The 17,908-nt window shown below is 44.8% G+C and overlaps 1 protein-coding gene across 9 annotated transcripts in view; it reads left to right on the top strand.

Annotated features, from left to right (window-relative positions):
• LOC140201452 (ras and Rab interactor 2-like) overlaps window positions 1-17,908 on the top strand; it is a 170,968-nt gene that overhangs the window by 126,654 nt on the left and 26,406 nt on the right. For all 9 annotated transcript variants that reach the window (XM_072265579.1, XM_072265580.1, XM_072265585.1 and 6 more), the window contains 2 exons: window positions 735-846; window positions 5,781-5,853. In XM_072265579.1, the coding sequence (XP_072121680.1) occupies window positions 735-846; window positions 5,781-5,853 (185 nt within the window). The remainder of the gene's footprint in view (window positions 1-734; window positions 847-5,780; window positions 5,854-17,908) is intronic.

The following is a 17,908-nucleotide window of genomic DNA, read 5'->3' as shown; positions in this document are numbered from 1 at the left end:
TGATAGACTGAAGCACAGGAGGGTCCATTCCATGATGATCTTTGTTCTGACCTTGCTCTCCAGTGCTTTCAGCATTTACACATCTTAATTTTATCAGTGGACCAGCCTCTGATCCTTTTGAGTCCCTCAGCCAAGCTCAGTAAAGGCTCAGCTGCAGGTTAAAAAAAAAACTGCAGGTGCTGGAAATCTGAATTAAAACCAGGAAATACTGAAGGTGCTCAGCATGTCAGGCTGTGTCTCTGGGGGTGAACATTTCAGCTTGACAACCCTTCATGGAACTGGGAAGGAGACAAAGGAAACTTGTTAAGCTGCTGGGGGTGTAGGGAATGATGTCTCTTATAAGGTAAAACCAAGTTGACCATTGAGCTAAACTGTAAACAAGGTTATCTGGTCAATGAGTGAATATGAGCGGTTACTGAGAAGATAAAGTAAAACGATGTGTGAATTATGTATGCAGAGCAGAAAGGACCTGTCTAGCCACTTGCTTGATGCAGGTAGAAATCAAGATATCTGACATTGTAGAGTTCAATATTAAATCCAGTAGGCTGTGACTTCTTCAGACAGAAGATGAGGTGCTGTTCTTCAAGATTTGCTGGGCCTCAATGCAACAGTTACTACTTAACTAAGTCTTTGTTAAGATGACTCATTTGAAGTGAGCTGCCTTATCATTAGTCCTATTTGAATTACCAAGCAGTTCCATCACCTCTGATATCAATATCTGTTTATTGTAACAGATCTTCCTTGTTCGAAAATCAGGCAGGACACAGAAGAAAATCATATCTGTACGATTATCTGAGCCAGGACCACACTTTATACAAGACTTCCCAATAAAGGAAAGCCAATATAGTAAGTATTTGACATTTAATTCTGCTATCATTGAAAGAACAAATGTTAATAATGTAATTACAATAATGCATGAGATATACCAAGAAACCATCACTGTTTTGAAGAAGCAAAATAATTTGTTACAGTCAATAAATTCTTAGTTTCAAAGCAGAAAATAACAAATGGAGATAGGTTTGTTTTCATTTTTCCCAACTCAAAAGAGTGTTATTTCAGTGTGATCTTCCTCTCATTTCTCTTTCATGCTGTGCTGGAACTCCACCAGTTGTTTTTGGAGCTCTGCTGGTAAAATCAAATCTGGTGATGGAATGTAGTGACTGCCTTTCCAACTTCCTGCATGTAGATAAGATGCCTTAGGAGTCTTTAGTGGTCAGGTTGAACACCCACCAACTTTTTCTCAATGCCACTGCGCAACCATGTGATTTCTACCACCCAGAAGAAATGGACTTCCAACTTCCTATGCAAGCCTGTCAACTGACTTGATCTGTAACATCATTCCTGTGTTAAAATGCTCGAACTATGGATGACACGATGTTGCAGCTACACAATTCTAATGACCTTGGATCCTGTCTCTGTGTTAGTAGTAGGGCAACCATTGGAAAAGGTCCTAAGGGATAGGGTTTATTTTCACTTGAAAACACAGATTAATTACATAAAGTCAGCTTGACTTTGTTAATGGAAAATACTGTGGCAATTTTTCTTTTGAGGAAGTAACTAAGCACATTGATGAGGGGAGTACAATGGATGGTAATAAGGGCCCCATATGGCCTTAAGATCCATGGCAGGCTAGCAAATTGGATTCAAAATTAGCTTGATAATAGGAGACAGATGGGTTGTGGTGGTCTGATTTTAAACCAGGGACTAGTGGTGTAAAACAAGGATTACAGTGGGGCCTTTGATGTTGGTTATATAAATTTATGGCTTGTATATGAATATAGGAGATAGGTTAATTAAATTTGATCTGAAAATTCGGGGTGCCATAGATAGTGAAGAGGTTTGTCTAAAGCTCCAACTTGCTATGGCTAAACTCAATAGTTGGTCCGGGCAATGAAACTTAATCATTGAATATACTTAGAAAATGCGTAGTTATGTTTTTAAACACAAAAGATATCAACAGGTAGAGAAAAATATCAATAAGATTGAATTAATTTAGAGAAAGTTTACAGTGAAGTTGCCAGAACTTGAGAAAGGTTGAACAATTTAGGGCTTTATTCCCTGGAGCAAAGGAGAATGAGGGGAGTGTTGTTAGAGGGGTATAGATAGGGTATGTGTAAGCAGGCCTTTCCGACTGAAGTTGGGTTTGACTATAAATATAAGTCATAGGTTAAGGATGAAAGGTGGATTATTTAAGGGGAACCTGAGGGGGAACATCATTCAGAGAGAGTTGAGTGTGAATCCAGCTGCCAGCAGTAGTGATGAATCAGAATCAGGTTTTATATCACTGCTATATATTGTGAAGTTTGTTGTTCATTCACAACATTTATAAAGTTTGGATAATTACAGTACTGTGCAAAAGTCTGAAGCACCTATATATATCTAGGGTGCACAGTACCGCATTTGTCAACATGGAGCTGAGAGCAAGCTTGTAAATCTGGTGGGAGCAAAGGATGCTGGGAATTGTGAGGGTGGAGGACTGCAGGAGGAATGTGGGACAGGTGACAGAAAAGGAGTGCCAGGCACGGGGTTGGTGTGGGCGCAGACACACCCAGCCATGAGACGCCAGGCAGGGTGTATATGATATACCTAAGACTTTAGCACAGTACTGTACATGGATTGGAGGGATATGGTCCTGGTACAGGCAGATGGGACTGGGTGGGCCAGTGGGCCATTTTGTGTGCTGTAGTCCTCCGTGACGCTGAAGAGAACAAGCAAATGCTCCTGAGAGAGAGGGTCAGCCATTAAGAAAGGATGTGCTAATGTCAGAGAGGGTTCAGAGGAGTTTCATGAGAATGATTCTGGGAATGAAAAGGGTTATCATATGAGGAGCGATTGATGGTTCTGGGTCTTTACTTGCTGCAACTTAGAAGAATAGGGGAATCTCATTGAAACCTATCGAATGTTGAAAAGCCTAGATGGAGAGGATGTTTCCTATTATGGGGGAGGCTCTGGCCATAGGGCACAGAACAGAGGGGCGTCCATTTAGAATGGAGATGAGGAGGAATTTCTTTAGCCAGAGGGTGCTGAATCTGTGGAATCCATTGTCACAGGCTACTGTGGAAGCCAGGTCATTGGGTGTATTCAAGGTGGAGGTTGATAGGTTCTTGATTTGTCAGGGCATGAAAGGTTACGGGGAGAAGGCCAGAGAATGGGGTTGAGAGGAAAATGGATCAGCCATGATGAAATGGAGGAGTGGACTCAATGGGCCGAATGGCCTAATTCTGCTCCTATGCCTTATGGACTCTCCCCACCCCTGCCTCCCCCATCAACAACTCCCAGGTTTGGACATCCCTGTGAGTCTGGAGTTCAAAGCATAGAGTCCATGATCTGCCAGTCTTGGAGTAGATACCAAAGACCGATGCAAACAGCTAGGCTTGAAAAGGGAAGTCGGCGAATCTGGAAGTCGAGAACCAATTCTCGAATCTCCTAGGGCAGCGTGTCCAGTAGTTGAAGGCCCAATGTCTACAAGTACACTGGAGGTCCGTAAGCGGTCTGTCCTGGGGTTGGAGGCCAAGGCCTATCTATGTGTGATTGAATGGGTGGGTGGGAGGGAGGAAAGGGGCTTGTTTTGCTTTTGTTGTTGTGCTGAACATTATGGGAATTCTGTGTTGGCACTGGAATGGGTGGTGACACTAGTAGGTTACTGCCAGTGCATCCTTAGACGTGTTGACACTGCAAATGACACGTTTCACTGTATGTTTCAATGTGCAGCACATATGATAAATAAATGAATGGCAAAGCTGGCTTGTAGACCTGAATTTGCTCAATGTGGCTCCTATTTCTTTGTTTCTACATTGGAACTACATCATTTGCTATGGTGCTGCTGCTTAAATCTTAATGGTGACCAATGGCTGCTGTACAATCTGAATACAGCATTCCTTTTATCATTGCAGATGGAACGGCTGTTCCAACTTATCCCAGCTTGTTCTGGTGCACTCTGGTTTCTTTGTCCCTTGTAGAGAACTGAAAAAATTTGGGTGAAATAGGAACACAAGCGATTCTGTAAATGATGGAAATCCAGAGTAAAACAGAAAATGCTGGAGGAACTCAGCAGGTCAGACAGCATCTATGGAGAGGAATAAACAGTCAAAGTTTTCAGCTGAGATCTTTCTTCAGGACTCATGAAAGGTCCTGATGGATGGAACAGGAAATTGCCCTGGTAGACTTTGCATGTTGCACACAGCAGGAGATGGCAGCGGCCAAACCTTTGGGATGTCATGAAGTCTAAAATTCTAATAGTTACAAATGTCAAGGTCCGGATGTGTATGGTTGACGAAGTATTGGGAATTTGATCAGATGCTATTTACCCATTGTTTGAAAGTGTTATTGCAAGGCACCTTGGCAGCCCAAACAAACAAAAGTCACAGCATTTCATTCAGGTAAATAACAATTTTTTATGTCTACAAATTAACTTAATACTATAGAAAAGATTAACAATGCATAATTATTAAAGGCTACAGCAGTGATTTTCTACAGCATCAATCACAATGCAACACTGCAAATTTTTTCAGTGCAACAAAAAATTCATTGTTCTGAGTAACTTCTAAAGTGCTTATATATTTTTAACATTGCAAAAAAAGTTATTTAAAATAACAAGTAAAACCAAACCCAAAACTCATTTAGTAAAATGACTCCCATACTCACAGCTAGCTTTAGGGAGGTATGGCTTAGGCCTTACTGAGGAACAGCAAAGCTGCCAGGTTGCAGGGAAAATCTTGAGGGGTAACTGTTTCACACAAAGGGAGGGTGGTGAATATATGGATGAGCTTCCAGAAAAAGTCGTTGCGGCAGGTAAAGTGGTATTACTTAAGAAACACTCGGATAGGGGAGGGGTGGGACTTTGAGAGACATGGCTGGAGTGCAGGAAATTAGGATTGGCTGTGGGGGCACTGTGCTTGGCATGGGCTCATTAGGCTGAAAGACCTGAATCTGTGCTCCCACAAACACCCCCCCCCCACCTCCACCTACATGATTTTTGTTAGTTTTCCTCCCCTCGCCCCACTTCCATCCCAACTAACTTGCTACGGTCAAGAAGGAATGATTAATCTGTAGGCAAGTGGAATGTTTATAATAGCCAAGCTAACTTGCATTCATTTTCTCCCAAGGCACAGCTCCTGGGAGACCTGTCACCAATTCCATTGGCTTTTTCCCAAATTGGGATTGTTGGAAACCACCCTTCTACAGCACTCATGGTTTTTTTTGCTGAGGTTAGCAATATGCTTATATGTAACTTTAAACAAAAAGCCTCCCCAAACAATAAGATATTAGCAGAGATTTTACAATATGTTAACCATCTGTTCAGAAATGTCCTTGTGTTTACAAAGTGGGCAGCTCTACTATTAAATGCTGGAAATGATGGAACTGCAGGAAATAGCACTGGATTTTCAGCCCTGCTGCTCAATTAAGTTCAACGTTTTTAATGAAAATAACAGTCTCTATATTCTATGTAAGTGTAATCTAAATATACTTTGTTCTGCCCAGGAAGAAAGATATTTCAACAAGCCCTTGAGGATGTTACCGCAAGTATGGAACAAGTAAATTTTGGCATGTGAATGGGCCTGGTACAGCTGCTTCAGCTTAAAACAAACCAGTCATGTCTACTTTCTGCATCTCAAAAGCAGACATCTTGCATTTTTTGTTAGTTATGAAATATGGCATGATACTTGGTTAGTTTCCTGCACAGCTTGAAAAGAATACCCAATGCTGTCTGATAGCTTTCTCAGATGCATATGCTGTCTTAATGGTCTGGTTATACTATTTTGCTCTTTCTTGTTACACAGCGTTCTCGCTTGAAGGTTCCTGCTTGAGCTTCGCAGACTTGTTTAGGCTCATCGCTTTCTACTGTATTAGCAGGTAAGAAGAGCCACAGTCTAGCAAAAAGTGGTTTACAGTTCAGTATTATATATGTATGTATGTTCTGCCAGTCCTGCACTTAAACCAGGATCGAGTTACAGAAGTCACAGCTCCTTGATGGATCAGGTCAGACATCTTTAATTAGATAATTGAGTGATGAAGTGTATAACTTGTAGGAAAAGAATCCTTTTAAGTTTCCTTTGACAAGCCAAAGCAAGGAGAGGATAAAATTTGTGTTGGGTGGTAGTCGCAGAAGTGAATAAGTTAAACTCTTGTGTTGAACTTGGTATGACAATAAGCAGGTTGGTCTTTAAATTTGGTCCTGATGCAGAGATCAAAGTGAAATGTCAGCTGTTCCTTCCCTAACCCACACGTACAGATTCTACTTGACCTGAGTTCCCCCAGATTGTTTGTTGCTCCTGGTTGAACTGTAAACGGGGCCAAAAGCTCTCAGTTGAGATGGATGAATGGGGAGTGAAGACAGAGGCATGGAAGAGGAGGAAGTAAATTGCAAACACAAAATAATCTGCAGATGCTGTAAAAGATCAAAGCAACACTTCCAGTACGCTGGATGAACTCAACAGATCAGGCAGCATCAGTCAGAAATGATGAGTCGACGTTTCGGGCCGGAACCCTTCGTCAGGACTGAAGAATGAAAGATGGGGAAGGATTTGAAGAACGCTTGTAATGTCAGTTGATAGACTTGTAATTTGAAAGACAAAGGGGTGGGGGAGGGGAAGCATTGACGTCATAGCCCTGAAAACAATGGGTGGTAGAAGAAGGAGGCGGAACCATGAGGGAGCTGGGGGAGGGGGTAGAGTGAAATAGGGATAGAGGAAGGGAGGGGGAGGGAATTACCGGAAGTTGGAAAATTCTATGTTCATACCAAGGGGCTGGAGACTACCTAGACGGTATATGAGGTGTTGCTCCTGCAACCTAAGTTTAGCCTCATCATGGCAGTAGAGGAGGCCATGTATGGACATATCTGAATGGGAATGGGAAGCAGAGTTGAAGTGGGTGGCTACTGGGAGATCCTGTCTGTTTTGGCAGACGGACTGGAGGTGCTCAACGAAGTGGTCCCCCAATCTGCGTCGGGTTTCACCAATGTAGATGAGGCTGCACTGGGAGCACCGGATGCAATAGATGACCCCAACAGACTCACAAGTGAAGTGTTGTCTCACCTGAAAGGACTGTTTGGGGCCCTGAATGGTTGCAAGAGATGAGGTGTAGGGACAGGTGTAGCACTTACGCTTACAAGAATAAGTGCCGGGTGGGAGACCAGTGGGAATGGATGTGTGGATAAGGGATTCGCAAAGGGACCGATCCCTGCAGAAAGCGGAGAGGGGTGGAGAGGGAAAGATGTGCTTAGTGGTGGGGTCCTGTTGAAGATGGCGGAAGTTGCGGAGGATAATGTGCTGGATCCGGAGGCTGGTGGGGTGGTAGGTAAGGACAAGGGGAACTCTGTCCCTGTTGTGGTTGCGGGAGGATGGGGTGAGGGCCGAAGTGCGGGAAATGGAGGAGATGCGGGTGAGGGCATCATTGATGACAGTAGAAGGGAAAATACGATCCTTAAAGAATGATGACATTTGAGATGTCCTGGAACAGAAAGCCTCATCCTGGGAGCAGATGCGGCAGAGACTGAGGAACTGGGAATAGGGAATGGCATTTTTGCATGTGGCAGGGTGGGAAGAGGTATAGTTGAATAGGAAGTAAATTGCATTGTCTGCAAGATCCTGCCCTGTGCGATATCAGCATGGAGCAACCTATTTTCCTATAAAATTTTACCAATCAGGGTGAAGACGTTCAAAGATAGAACAGTATAAGTACTAAGCTAAATGACATGGGGCTACATTCTAGACAGGCAAACTGGCCAGCATTATGGCGGCATGGTAGCTTAGTGGTTAGTGTAATTCTTTAACAGCAGCAGCAACCCCAGTTCAATTCTGCCGCTATCGGTGAGTAGCTTCTATGGTCTCCCCGTGACTGTGTGGGTTTCCTCTGGGTGCTCCGGTTTCCTCCCACATTCAGAAGACATATGGATTAGTAGGTTAATTGGTCACATAGGTGTAAATGGGTGGCATAGGATCATTGGGCCAGCAAGGCCTGTTTCCGCACTATATATCTAAATAAAAATCTGTGATCAGTGTGTGTTTACAATTCATGACAGCTCTTTACGACTTGTGTTCTCAGTATTAATTTTATTTGCATAGTTTGTCTTTTGCACATTGATGTTTTTCAGCATTTATGTACAGTTTTTCATAAAATTCTTTTGTATTTTTCCTGTAAATGACTGCAAGGGAATGAATCTTAAAGTGTAAATCTTATGTAATACTATATATAAATATATTACCATATACTTATGGTAGGATATGGTATATCTACTTCGATAATAAATTTGCTTTGAACTTTTGACTGTTGTTGGGCTCAGACTTGCCCCAGAACCTCCTACCATAGGATCTTGTTAACGACTGAAATCCCTTTCACCAAAGACAAAACAGGTTGTATCCTTGGTTCATCCTCTGCTTTTGAATTAATTTGATGGCATAACTACTATTTAAGACTAAATTTATGCCCCGTTTTTGTTCAAAACGAATGAAGGTTAGAGAATATGAAAATGTTTTTATTTCCACTGTGCACTTGGTGTGTAATTGGGTCCTGCGGCAATGGTAATGATTCTGGTCCTGACCCAGTCAAAATATCCTCCCCCATCACTTCACAAAGGCTCCTTGTGTCAAGGACAAGGCTGCTGCTACTCCAAATTATATGGAAAAAGAAACACTTGGAAATACACAGTAGCTCTTTTACCTTTGATCAACAATTCAGGTGGCAATCATTCAGCAGATGTTGGAGACTTTAACGTTGTCCGGTTTGCTTTGCTTCAGTAAAAATAACTTTGAAGTAATTGCAAGGGACTTGAGTCAGAATCAGGTTTATTATCATTGACATATATCATGAAATTTGTTGTTTTGTCGTAGCGGTACAGTGCAAGACAAAAAATTACCATAAATATAACAAAAAAGAGAAAATCTGCAGATGCTGGAAATCCACGCAACACACACAAAATGCTGGAGGAACTCAGCAGGCCAGGCAGCATCTATGGAAGAATACAGTCGATGTTTCAGGACGAGATCCTTTGGCAGGACTGGAGGAAAAAAGATGAGTAGATTTAAAAGGTGGGGGGAGGGGAGGGAGAAACACAAGGTGATAGGTGAAACTGGGAGGGGGGGTGAAGTAAAGAGCTGAGAAGTTGATTAGTGAAAGAGAAACAGGGCTGGAGAAGGGGAAATCTAATAGGAAAGGATAGAAAGCCATGGAAGAAAGAAAAGGGAGAGGAGCACCAGAGGGAGGTGAGGGGCAGGCAAGGAAATAAGGTGAGAGAGGGAAGTGGGGGGTGCATTACTGCAAGATGAAGAAATCGACATTCATGCCATCAGGTTGGAGGCTACCCAGATGGAATATAACGTGCCGTTCCTCCAACTTGAGGTGAAGTGCTATACCTACCCCTACACCTCCTTCCACACTACCATTCAGGGCCCCAAACAGTTCTTCCAGGTGAGGCGACACTTCACCTGTGAGCCTGTTGGGGTCATATACCGGTGTTCCCAGTGTGGCCTCCTGTATGTTGGTGAGACCCGAAGTAGATTGGGAGGCTGCTTCGCCGAGCACCAATGTTTCATCTGCCAGAAAAAGCGGGATCTCCCAGTGGCCACCCATTTTAATTCCACTTCCCATTCCCATTCCAATATGTCTATCCATGGCCTCCTCCACTGTTGTGATGAGACAACACTCAAGTTGGAGGAACAACACCTTATATTCCGTTTGGGTAGCCTCCCACCTGATGGCAAGAACATTGACTTCTCGAACTTCCGGTAATGCCTCTTCCCACCCCCACCCCCCCCACCCCCTTCACCATTCCCCATTCCCATTTCCCTCTCTCACCTTATCTCTTTGCCTACTTATTACCTCCCACTGGTGTTCCTCCCCCCTTTTCTTTCTTCCCTAGCCTTCTGTCCTCTCCTATTAGATTCTCCTTTCTCCAACAATATACCTCCTTCACCAATCAATTTCCCAGCTCTTTATCCTTTCCCCTCTTGGTTTCACCTTGTGTTTCTCCCTGCCCTCCCCCCACCTTTTAACTCTGGTGCCTCATCTTTTTTTCTCCAGTCCTGCTGAAGAGTCTTGGCCCAAAGCATCAATTGTACTCTTTTCCATAGATGCTGCCTGGCCTGCTGAGTTCCTCCAGCATTTTGTATGTGTTACTCTAAATATTAGTTGCTTCTAAATCGTTGAGTGTGCATGTTCAGGCTCCTTTACCTTCTCCATGACGATAGTAATGAAAATAGGGCATGTCCCTGATGGTGAGGGTCCTGAGTGACAAACGCCGCCTTTTTGAGAAACCACCTTTTGAAGATCTCCTTGATGGGAAGGCTTCTGCCCATGATGGTGCTGGCCTATTCCACAACACACTGCATCTCTTTCAATCCCGTGCATTGGAGCTTCCATTCTAGGCAGTGATGCAACCAATTGGAATGCTCTGCCCCAAATATCTGTAGAAATTGTCTTTGTGAAATCCACAAAGAATTCCTTGGTCTTGCTGACATTCAGTGCAAGGTTGTTGTTGCATCACCAATCAACCAGCCGGTCTCTCTCACCCCTGTAAGCCTGATCATCACCGCCTGAGATTCTGCCAGCAACAATGGTGTCATTGGTCAGTTTATAGATGGTGCTTGAGCTGCGCCTAGCAATACAATCATGAGTATGGAGCGTAGAACATCGGGCTAAGCACACGTCCTTGAGGTGTGCCTGTGCTGACTGCCAGTGAGGCAGAGATGTTATTACCAATTTGCACTGACTGTGATGTCCTGATGAGAAGCAGACCAGAAAGGCTTAAATTTAATTAATGCTGAGATGGGAGGTGGGGATGGTGGAGAAAGAAGTCCACGGGGTTCTTTGAGCAAAGCTTATAAGGAAAGCCAGCAGGTGAGGATCCTTGGGGACAGTGCCTGATATTTGAGAGAGTGGCTGATTGTTGGGTACACAGAGGCAGTGAGGATAAGTCTGCTTACTATTATTAAATAGAGGGGTATCGCTGTTTTATTGGGGGTGACCAATGTTAGATGTTAACTCCTATACTAATGAGTAAGATGAGGCTAGAACTCCAGCTTCCTTGATGTCTAAGGGATTTAGACTACTGGTGGTATGCTAATCCCTTAGCACTTGATGGGTGTTATTAATGAGATGTGGAGCAAACAGTTCTTACCTCTCATTCTTTGGGGGAAACATACAGCTGTAGAGAAGAAGGAATTTGAATTTGGCTCCCAGTTGCACTGTGGGAGACTGATTTATATGTGATCAAGTGCATACCTCTCTATGAAAAGATGCACCGGGTGGCCAAAAAATTCAGCTGTACAAACAGCAATATGTATGCATGCAACCGTGTGAGGACAAGCTTGCCATCTTAGTTTTTAAACCTTACCCTGCCATTTAATAAACTAAGCTGACATTGACACTTCAGGAGAAGTCGTCTTTCGGACCATTCACTTAACCAGTAGACTGCTGCCCAGCCAGCTGTGGGAGTGTTGGTGATGAACCAACTGCCTAAATGAATAAACATTCATCTTTGCCAAGAGGCATTCACCTCTGGTTACTTCTCACTGAGAGATGAAGTAGATGCCCTCTGCTGTTGTGGCTCTTAATGAATATCTATCCTCACAAAAAGAGGGGGACTATGAGGATTAAGGGAATATTAAAAGATTTTAATTGGATAAATTCCTATTCCTTGGATAAAATTCAACAATGTGGTGGAATAGAGGAAGCTCTGTTTTAAGTCTAAAAATCAGTAAAACTGCAGCTGCTAAAAGTTTGAAATAAAGACGGAAAGTCCTGCAAACATTCGGCAGGTAAACGAGGAGAAAGAGTTAGTACTTAAGGTCAGAGACCCTCCATCAGAGCAGGCTCTGTTCTCTTTCTCAGGTGCCCCCTGACCTGCTAAATGCTCCCACATCTACTGAACCTCTCGCTTGCAGACTTGATGTCAGGTTGTTACACTTGGGAGGATATGTGGCTGATTATTACTATGACTCCTTCGTTTCTGCTTTAGGATAAGTTAGGAAAGCTGCGTCATCTGGAGTAAAGGAGGTGGAAGGGAGATGCTGAAAAAACATATTTAGACAGTTCATCCTGCTCTGGCCCCACTGAATTTGTGTCCTTATATCTCTACCCCATTTTGTTCCCCTTGATTCAGTCCCTTCCTCCCTACATCTGTGAGACTTCTTGTGCTTTCTACCACTTCAACAACTTAAGAGTTCCCCAGCCTCATTTTCATCATGGACATACAGTCCCTCTGCACTTCCATCCCCCATCAGGAAGGTCTTAAGGTTCTGCAGTTCTTTCTTGGCAACAGGCCCAAACAATTCCCCTCCACCACCACCCTCTAGCTGGCAGAATTGGTACTTGCCCTAATGGTACCCACATGGGCCCTAGCTATGCCTGCCTTTGTGTCAGCTACGTGGAACAGTTCATGTTCCAAGTCTACACTGGTAACAAAGTCACTGCCTCCCACAGTTAACTTCACTATACCTCTTCCCACTTGTCACTTGTAAAGATGTCATTCCCTTCTCTCAGTTTCTCTATCTCCACTGCATCTGTCACTTGCAAAGATGTCATTCCCTCCTCTCCAGATCGCGGCTGGGCGATCTGGAAGACCGTGTAAGGAATCTGGAGCAGCAGCTGGATGACCTTTGACTCATAAGAGAGAATGAGGCAGTCATAGATGAGAGCTACAGGGAGGTAGTCATACCTAGGCTGCCAGAAGCAGGTCGATGGGTGACAGTCAGAGGGGGGAAAGCGAAGGTGAATAGACAGAAAGTGCAGAGCACCCCTGTAGCCATTCCCCTGAATAATAAGTTTACCGTCCTGGATACTGTTGGTGGGGACGACCGACCAGGTGTGAGCCACGGTGGCAGGGCCTCCAGCACTGAGTCTGACCCTGTGGTGCAGAAAGGTGGGATGGAGAAGAGGAGAGCTGTTGTCATTGGAGACTCTATAGTCAGGGGAGCAGACAGGAGATTTTGTGGACGTGAGAAGGACATCCGCATGGTTTGTTGCCTCCCAGGTGCCAGGGTCCGGGATGTCTCTGACCGGGTGCACGACATCCTGGTACAAGAGGGAAAGCAACCAGAAGTCGTGATACATGTTGGGACCAATGACATAGGCAGGAAGAGGGATGAGGTCCTGAAGTGTGAGTTTCGAGAACTAGGCAGAAGGCTGAAGAACAGGACCTCAAGGGTGGCGTTCTCAGGATTGCTGCCAGTGCTACGTGACAGTGATGGTAAGAATTGGAGGAGATGGCAGTTGAATGCGTGGCTGAGGAGTTGGTGCAGGGGGCAGGGTTTTAGATTTTTGGATCATTGGGATCTCTTCTGGGGAAGGTGGGACCTGTACAGATTAGATGGGTTGCACCTGAACTCGAGGGGGAGCAATATCCTTGCAGGTAGGTTTGCTAGCATGGTTCGGGAGCGTTTAAACTAATTTGCAAGGGGGATGGGACCTGAAGCGATAGAGCAGTGAAAGAAGTGCATGGAGTAAAGCCAGATCTAACTTAGGAAGGCTTTGGGGAAAGAGAAGCAGAATAAATGATGTAAAGACAGTAAGGTAGAAGGGCTGAAGTGTGTGTACCTCAATGCAAGAAGCATCAGGAGCAAAGGTGATGAACTGAGAGCTTGGATACATACATGGAATTATGATGTAGTGGCTATTACAGAGACTTGGCTGGCACCAGGGCAGGAATGGTTTCTCAATATTCCTGAATTTCAGTGCTTTAAAAGGGATAGAGAGGGGGGGAAAGGGGAGGAGGGGTGGCATTAGTGGTCAGGGATACTATTACAGCTACAGACAGGGTGGGTAATGTAGCAGGATCCTCTTTTGAGTCCATATGGGTGGAAGTCAGGAACAGGATGGGAGCAGTTACTCTGGGAGTATTCTGTAGGCCCCCTGGTAGCAGCAGAGATACCGAGGAGCAGATTGGGAGGCAGATTTTGGAAAGGTGCGAAAATAACAGGGTTGTTATCACGGGTGACTTTAACTTCCCTAATATTGATTGGCACCTGATTAGTTCCAAGGGTTTAGACGGAGCAGAGTTTAAGTGTGTCCAAGACGGATTCCTGTCACAGTATGTTGACAGGCCAACTAGGGAGAATGCCATACTAGATCTAGTATTAGGTAACGAACCGGGTCAGGTCACAAATCTCTCAGTGGGTGAGCATCTGGGGGGCAGTGACCACCGCCCCCTGGCCTTTAGCATTATCATGGAAAAGGATAGAATCAAAGAGGACAGGAAAATTTTTAATTGGGGAAGGGCAAATTATGAGGCTATAAGGCTAGAACTTGCGGGTGTGAATTGGGATGATGTTTTTGCAGGGAAATGTGCTATGGACATGTGGTCGATGTTTAGAGATCTCTTGCAGGATGTTAGGAATAAATTTGTCCCGGTGAGGAAGCTAAAGAATGGTAGGGTGAAGGAACCATTGGTGATAGGTGAGATGGAAAATCTAGTCAGGTGGAAGAAGGCAGCATACATGAGGTTAGGAAGCAAGGATCAGATAGGTCTATTGAGGAATATAGGGTAGCAAGAAAGGAGCTTAAGAAGGGGTTGAAAAGAGCAAGAAGGGGGCATGAGAAGGCCTTGGCGAGTAGGGTAAAGGAAAACCCCAAGGCATTCTTCAATTATGTGAAGAACAAAGGATGACAGAAGTGAGGGTAGGACCGATTAGAGATAAAGGTGGGAAGATATGCCTGGAGGCTGTGGAAGTGAGCGAGGTGCTCAATGAATACTTCTCTTCGGTATTCACCAATGAAAGGGAACTTGATGATGGTGAGGACAATATGAGTGAGGTTGATATTAAGGGAGAGGAGGTGTTGGAGTTATTAAAATACATTAGGACGGATAATTCCTAGCTGCTGGACGGAATATTCCTCAGGCTGCTCCACGAGGCGAGGGAAGAAATTGCTGAGCCTCTGGCTAGGATCTTTATGTCCTCGAACGACAGGAATTCTGCAGATGCTGGAAATTCAAGCAACACACATAAAAGTTGCTGGTGAACACAGCAGGCCAGGCAGCATCTCTAGGAAGAGGTGCAGTCGACGTTTCAGGCCGAGACCCTTCGTCAGGACTAACTGAAGGAAGAGTGAGTAAGGGATTTGAAAGTTAGAGGGGGAGGGGGAGATCCAAAATGATAGGAGAAGACAGGAAGGGGAGGGATGGAGCCAAGAGCTGGACAGGTGATAGGCAAAAGGGATACGAGAGGATCATGGGACAGGAGCCTATCACCTGTCCATCTCTTGGCTCCATCCCTCCCCTTCCTGTCTTCTCCTATCATTTTGGATCTCCCCCTCCCCCTCCAACTTTCAAATCCCGTACTCACACTTCCTTCAGTTAGTCCTGACGAAGGGTCTCGGCCTGAAACGTCGACTGCACCTCTTCCTAGAGATGCTGCCTGGCCTGCTGCGTTCACCAGCAACTTTTATGTGTGTTGCTTGTATCATTATGTCCTCGTTGTCTACAGGAATGGTACTGGAGGACTGGAGGGAAGCGAGTGTTGTCCTCTTGTTCAAAAAAGGTAGTAGGGATAGTCCGGGTAATTATAGACCAGTGAGCCTTACATCTGTGGTGGGAAAGCTGTTGGAAAAGATTCTTATAGATAAGATCTATAGGCATTTAGAGAATCAGGGTCTGATCAGGGACAGTTAGCATGGCTTTGTGAAGGGCAGATCATGTCTAACAAGCCTGATAGAGTTCTTTGAGGAGGTGACCAGGCATATAGATGAGGGTAGTGCAGTGAATGTGATCTATATGGATTTTAGAAAGGCATTTGACAAGGTTCCACACAGTAGGCTTATTTAGAAAGTCAGAAGGCATTGGATCCAGGGAAGTTTGGTCTGGTGGATTCAGAATTGGCTTGGCTGCAGAAGGCAGAGGGTCATGGTGGAGGGAGTACATTCGGATTGGAGGGTTGTGACTAGTGGTGTCCCACAAGGATCTGTTCTGGATCCTCTACTTTTCGTGATTTTTACTAACGACCTGGATGTGGGGGTAGAAGGGTGGGTTGGCAAGTTTGCAGACAACACAAAGGTTGGTGGTGTTGTAGATAGTGTAGAGGATTGTCGAAGATTGCAGAGTGACATTGATAGGTTGCAGAAGTGGGCTGAGAAGTGGCAGATGGAGTTCAACCCGGAGAAGTGTGAGCTGGTACACTTTGGAAGGACAAACTCCAAGGCAGAGTACAAAGTAAATGGCAGGATACTTGGTAGTGTGGAGGAGCAGAGGGATCTGGGGGTACACATCCACAGATCCCTGAAAGTTGCCTCACAGGTAGACAGGGTAGTTAAGAAAGCTTATGGGGTGTTAGCTTTCATAAGTTGAGGGATAGAGTTTAAGAGTCGCAAGGTAACGATGCAGCTCTATAAAACTCTGGTTAGGCCATACTTGGAGTACTGTGTCCAGTTCTGGTCGCCTCACTATAGGAAGGATGTGGAAGCATTGGAAAGGGTACAGAGGAGATTTACCGGGATGCTGCCTGGTTAAGAGAGTATGGATTATGATTAGAGATTAAGGGAGCTTGGGCTTTACTCTTTGGAGAGAAGGAGGATGAGAGGAGACATGATAGAGGTATACAAGATATTAAGAGAAATAGATAGAGTGGATAGCCAGTGCCTCTTCCCCAGGGCACCACTGCTCCATACAAGGGGACATGGCTTTAAGTTAAGGGGTGGGAAGTTCAAGGGAGATATTAGAGGAAGGTTTTTTATTCAGGGAGTGGTTGGTGCGTGGAATACACTGCCTGAGTCAGTGGTGGAGGCAGATACACTAGTGAAATTTAAGAGACTACTAGACAGGTATATGGAGGAATTTAAGGTGGGAGGTTATATGGGAGGCAGGGTTTGAGGGTTGGCAGAACAATGTGGGCTGAAGGGCCTGTGCTGTACTTTTCTCTGTTCAGTTTCTCCATCTCCACTTATTCTGATACCAAGTTGAAGCTTTCCACATCGATAATGCTTCCCAACTCTTTCTCTGCCCCAATGACTGCAATGGTGCTGCTTCCTGCATCCCTACTGAGATCATCAGTTTCACATTTGCCTTGAACTTCTACCCTGCCCTCAGATTTACTTGATCCATCTCCAACACCTCCTTTCCCTTTGCTTGATCTCTCTGTCTCCAACCCCAGAGACAGATACCTTTTAAAAATTCATTGCCTCCCACATTTACCTCAACTGTACATCTTACAACTTGTCACTTACAAGGGTGCCATTCCCTTCTCTCAGTTCCAATGCATCTGTTCCCAAGATGAGGTTTTCCACACCAGCACGTCCAAAAAATCCTTTTATTCCCCAGAAAACAGAGTTTCCCCTCCACTACTATCAATACAGTCCTTAACAGCATCTCATCCATTTCCCATGTCTGCTGACATCCCATTTCCCTCCTACCCAACAGGAGTGTTGGGGTTCTTCTCGTCCTCACCTACATCCCACTAGCCTCCATATCCAACATATCATTCTCTACTACTTCCACTATCTCCAATGGGATCTCACCACCAGGCACATCTTTCCCTCCCCTCCCTTCTCCACTTTCCCCAGACCTCGTTCTCTCTGTGACACCCTTATCCATTTGTTTATCCCCACCAGTTACCCTCTTAGGCACTTATTCCTGCAAATGGACTAAATGTTGAATCTGTTCCTACCTCACCACCATTCAGGGCACTAAGCGTTCCTTCTAGACGAGAGGCATCTCTTCACGTGTACCGATCGGGGTTATTTATCTGATGCTCCCAGTGCGGCTTTCTCTAGATAGGGGGAAAACTTTGTCGAGTGCCTTTGCTTCTTCAAGAGCCAGGACCTTCTGGTGGCTACCAATTTCAATTCCACTTCCCATTCCCACACTGACACGTCCGTCCATGGCTGCAATGAAGCCTGATGCAGATTGGAAAAGCCACACCTCATATTCTGTCTTGGCTATCTCCAACTTGACAGCATGAACATTGATTTCTCAAGCTTTCAGGAA

The sequence above is a fragment of the Mobula birostris genome, chromosome 8, assembly GCF_030028105.1.
Source record: "Mobula birostris isolate sMobBir1 chromosome 8, sMobBir1.hap1, whole genome shotgun sequence".
NCBI lineage: Eukaryota > Metazoa > Chordata > Chondrichthyes > Myliobatiformes > Myliobatidae > Mobula > Mobula birostris.
The sequence above is the reverse complement of the archived record's forward strand: the minus strand, read 5'-3'. Positions and strand labels throughout refer to the sequence as shown.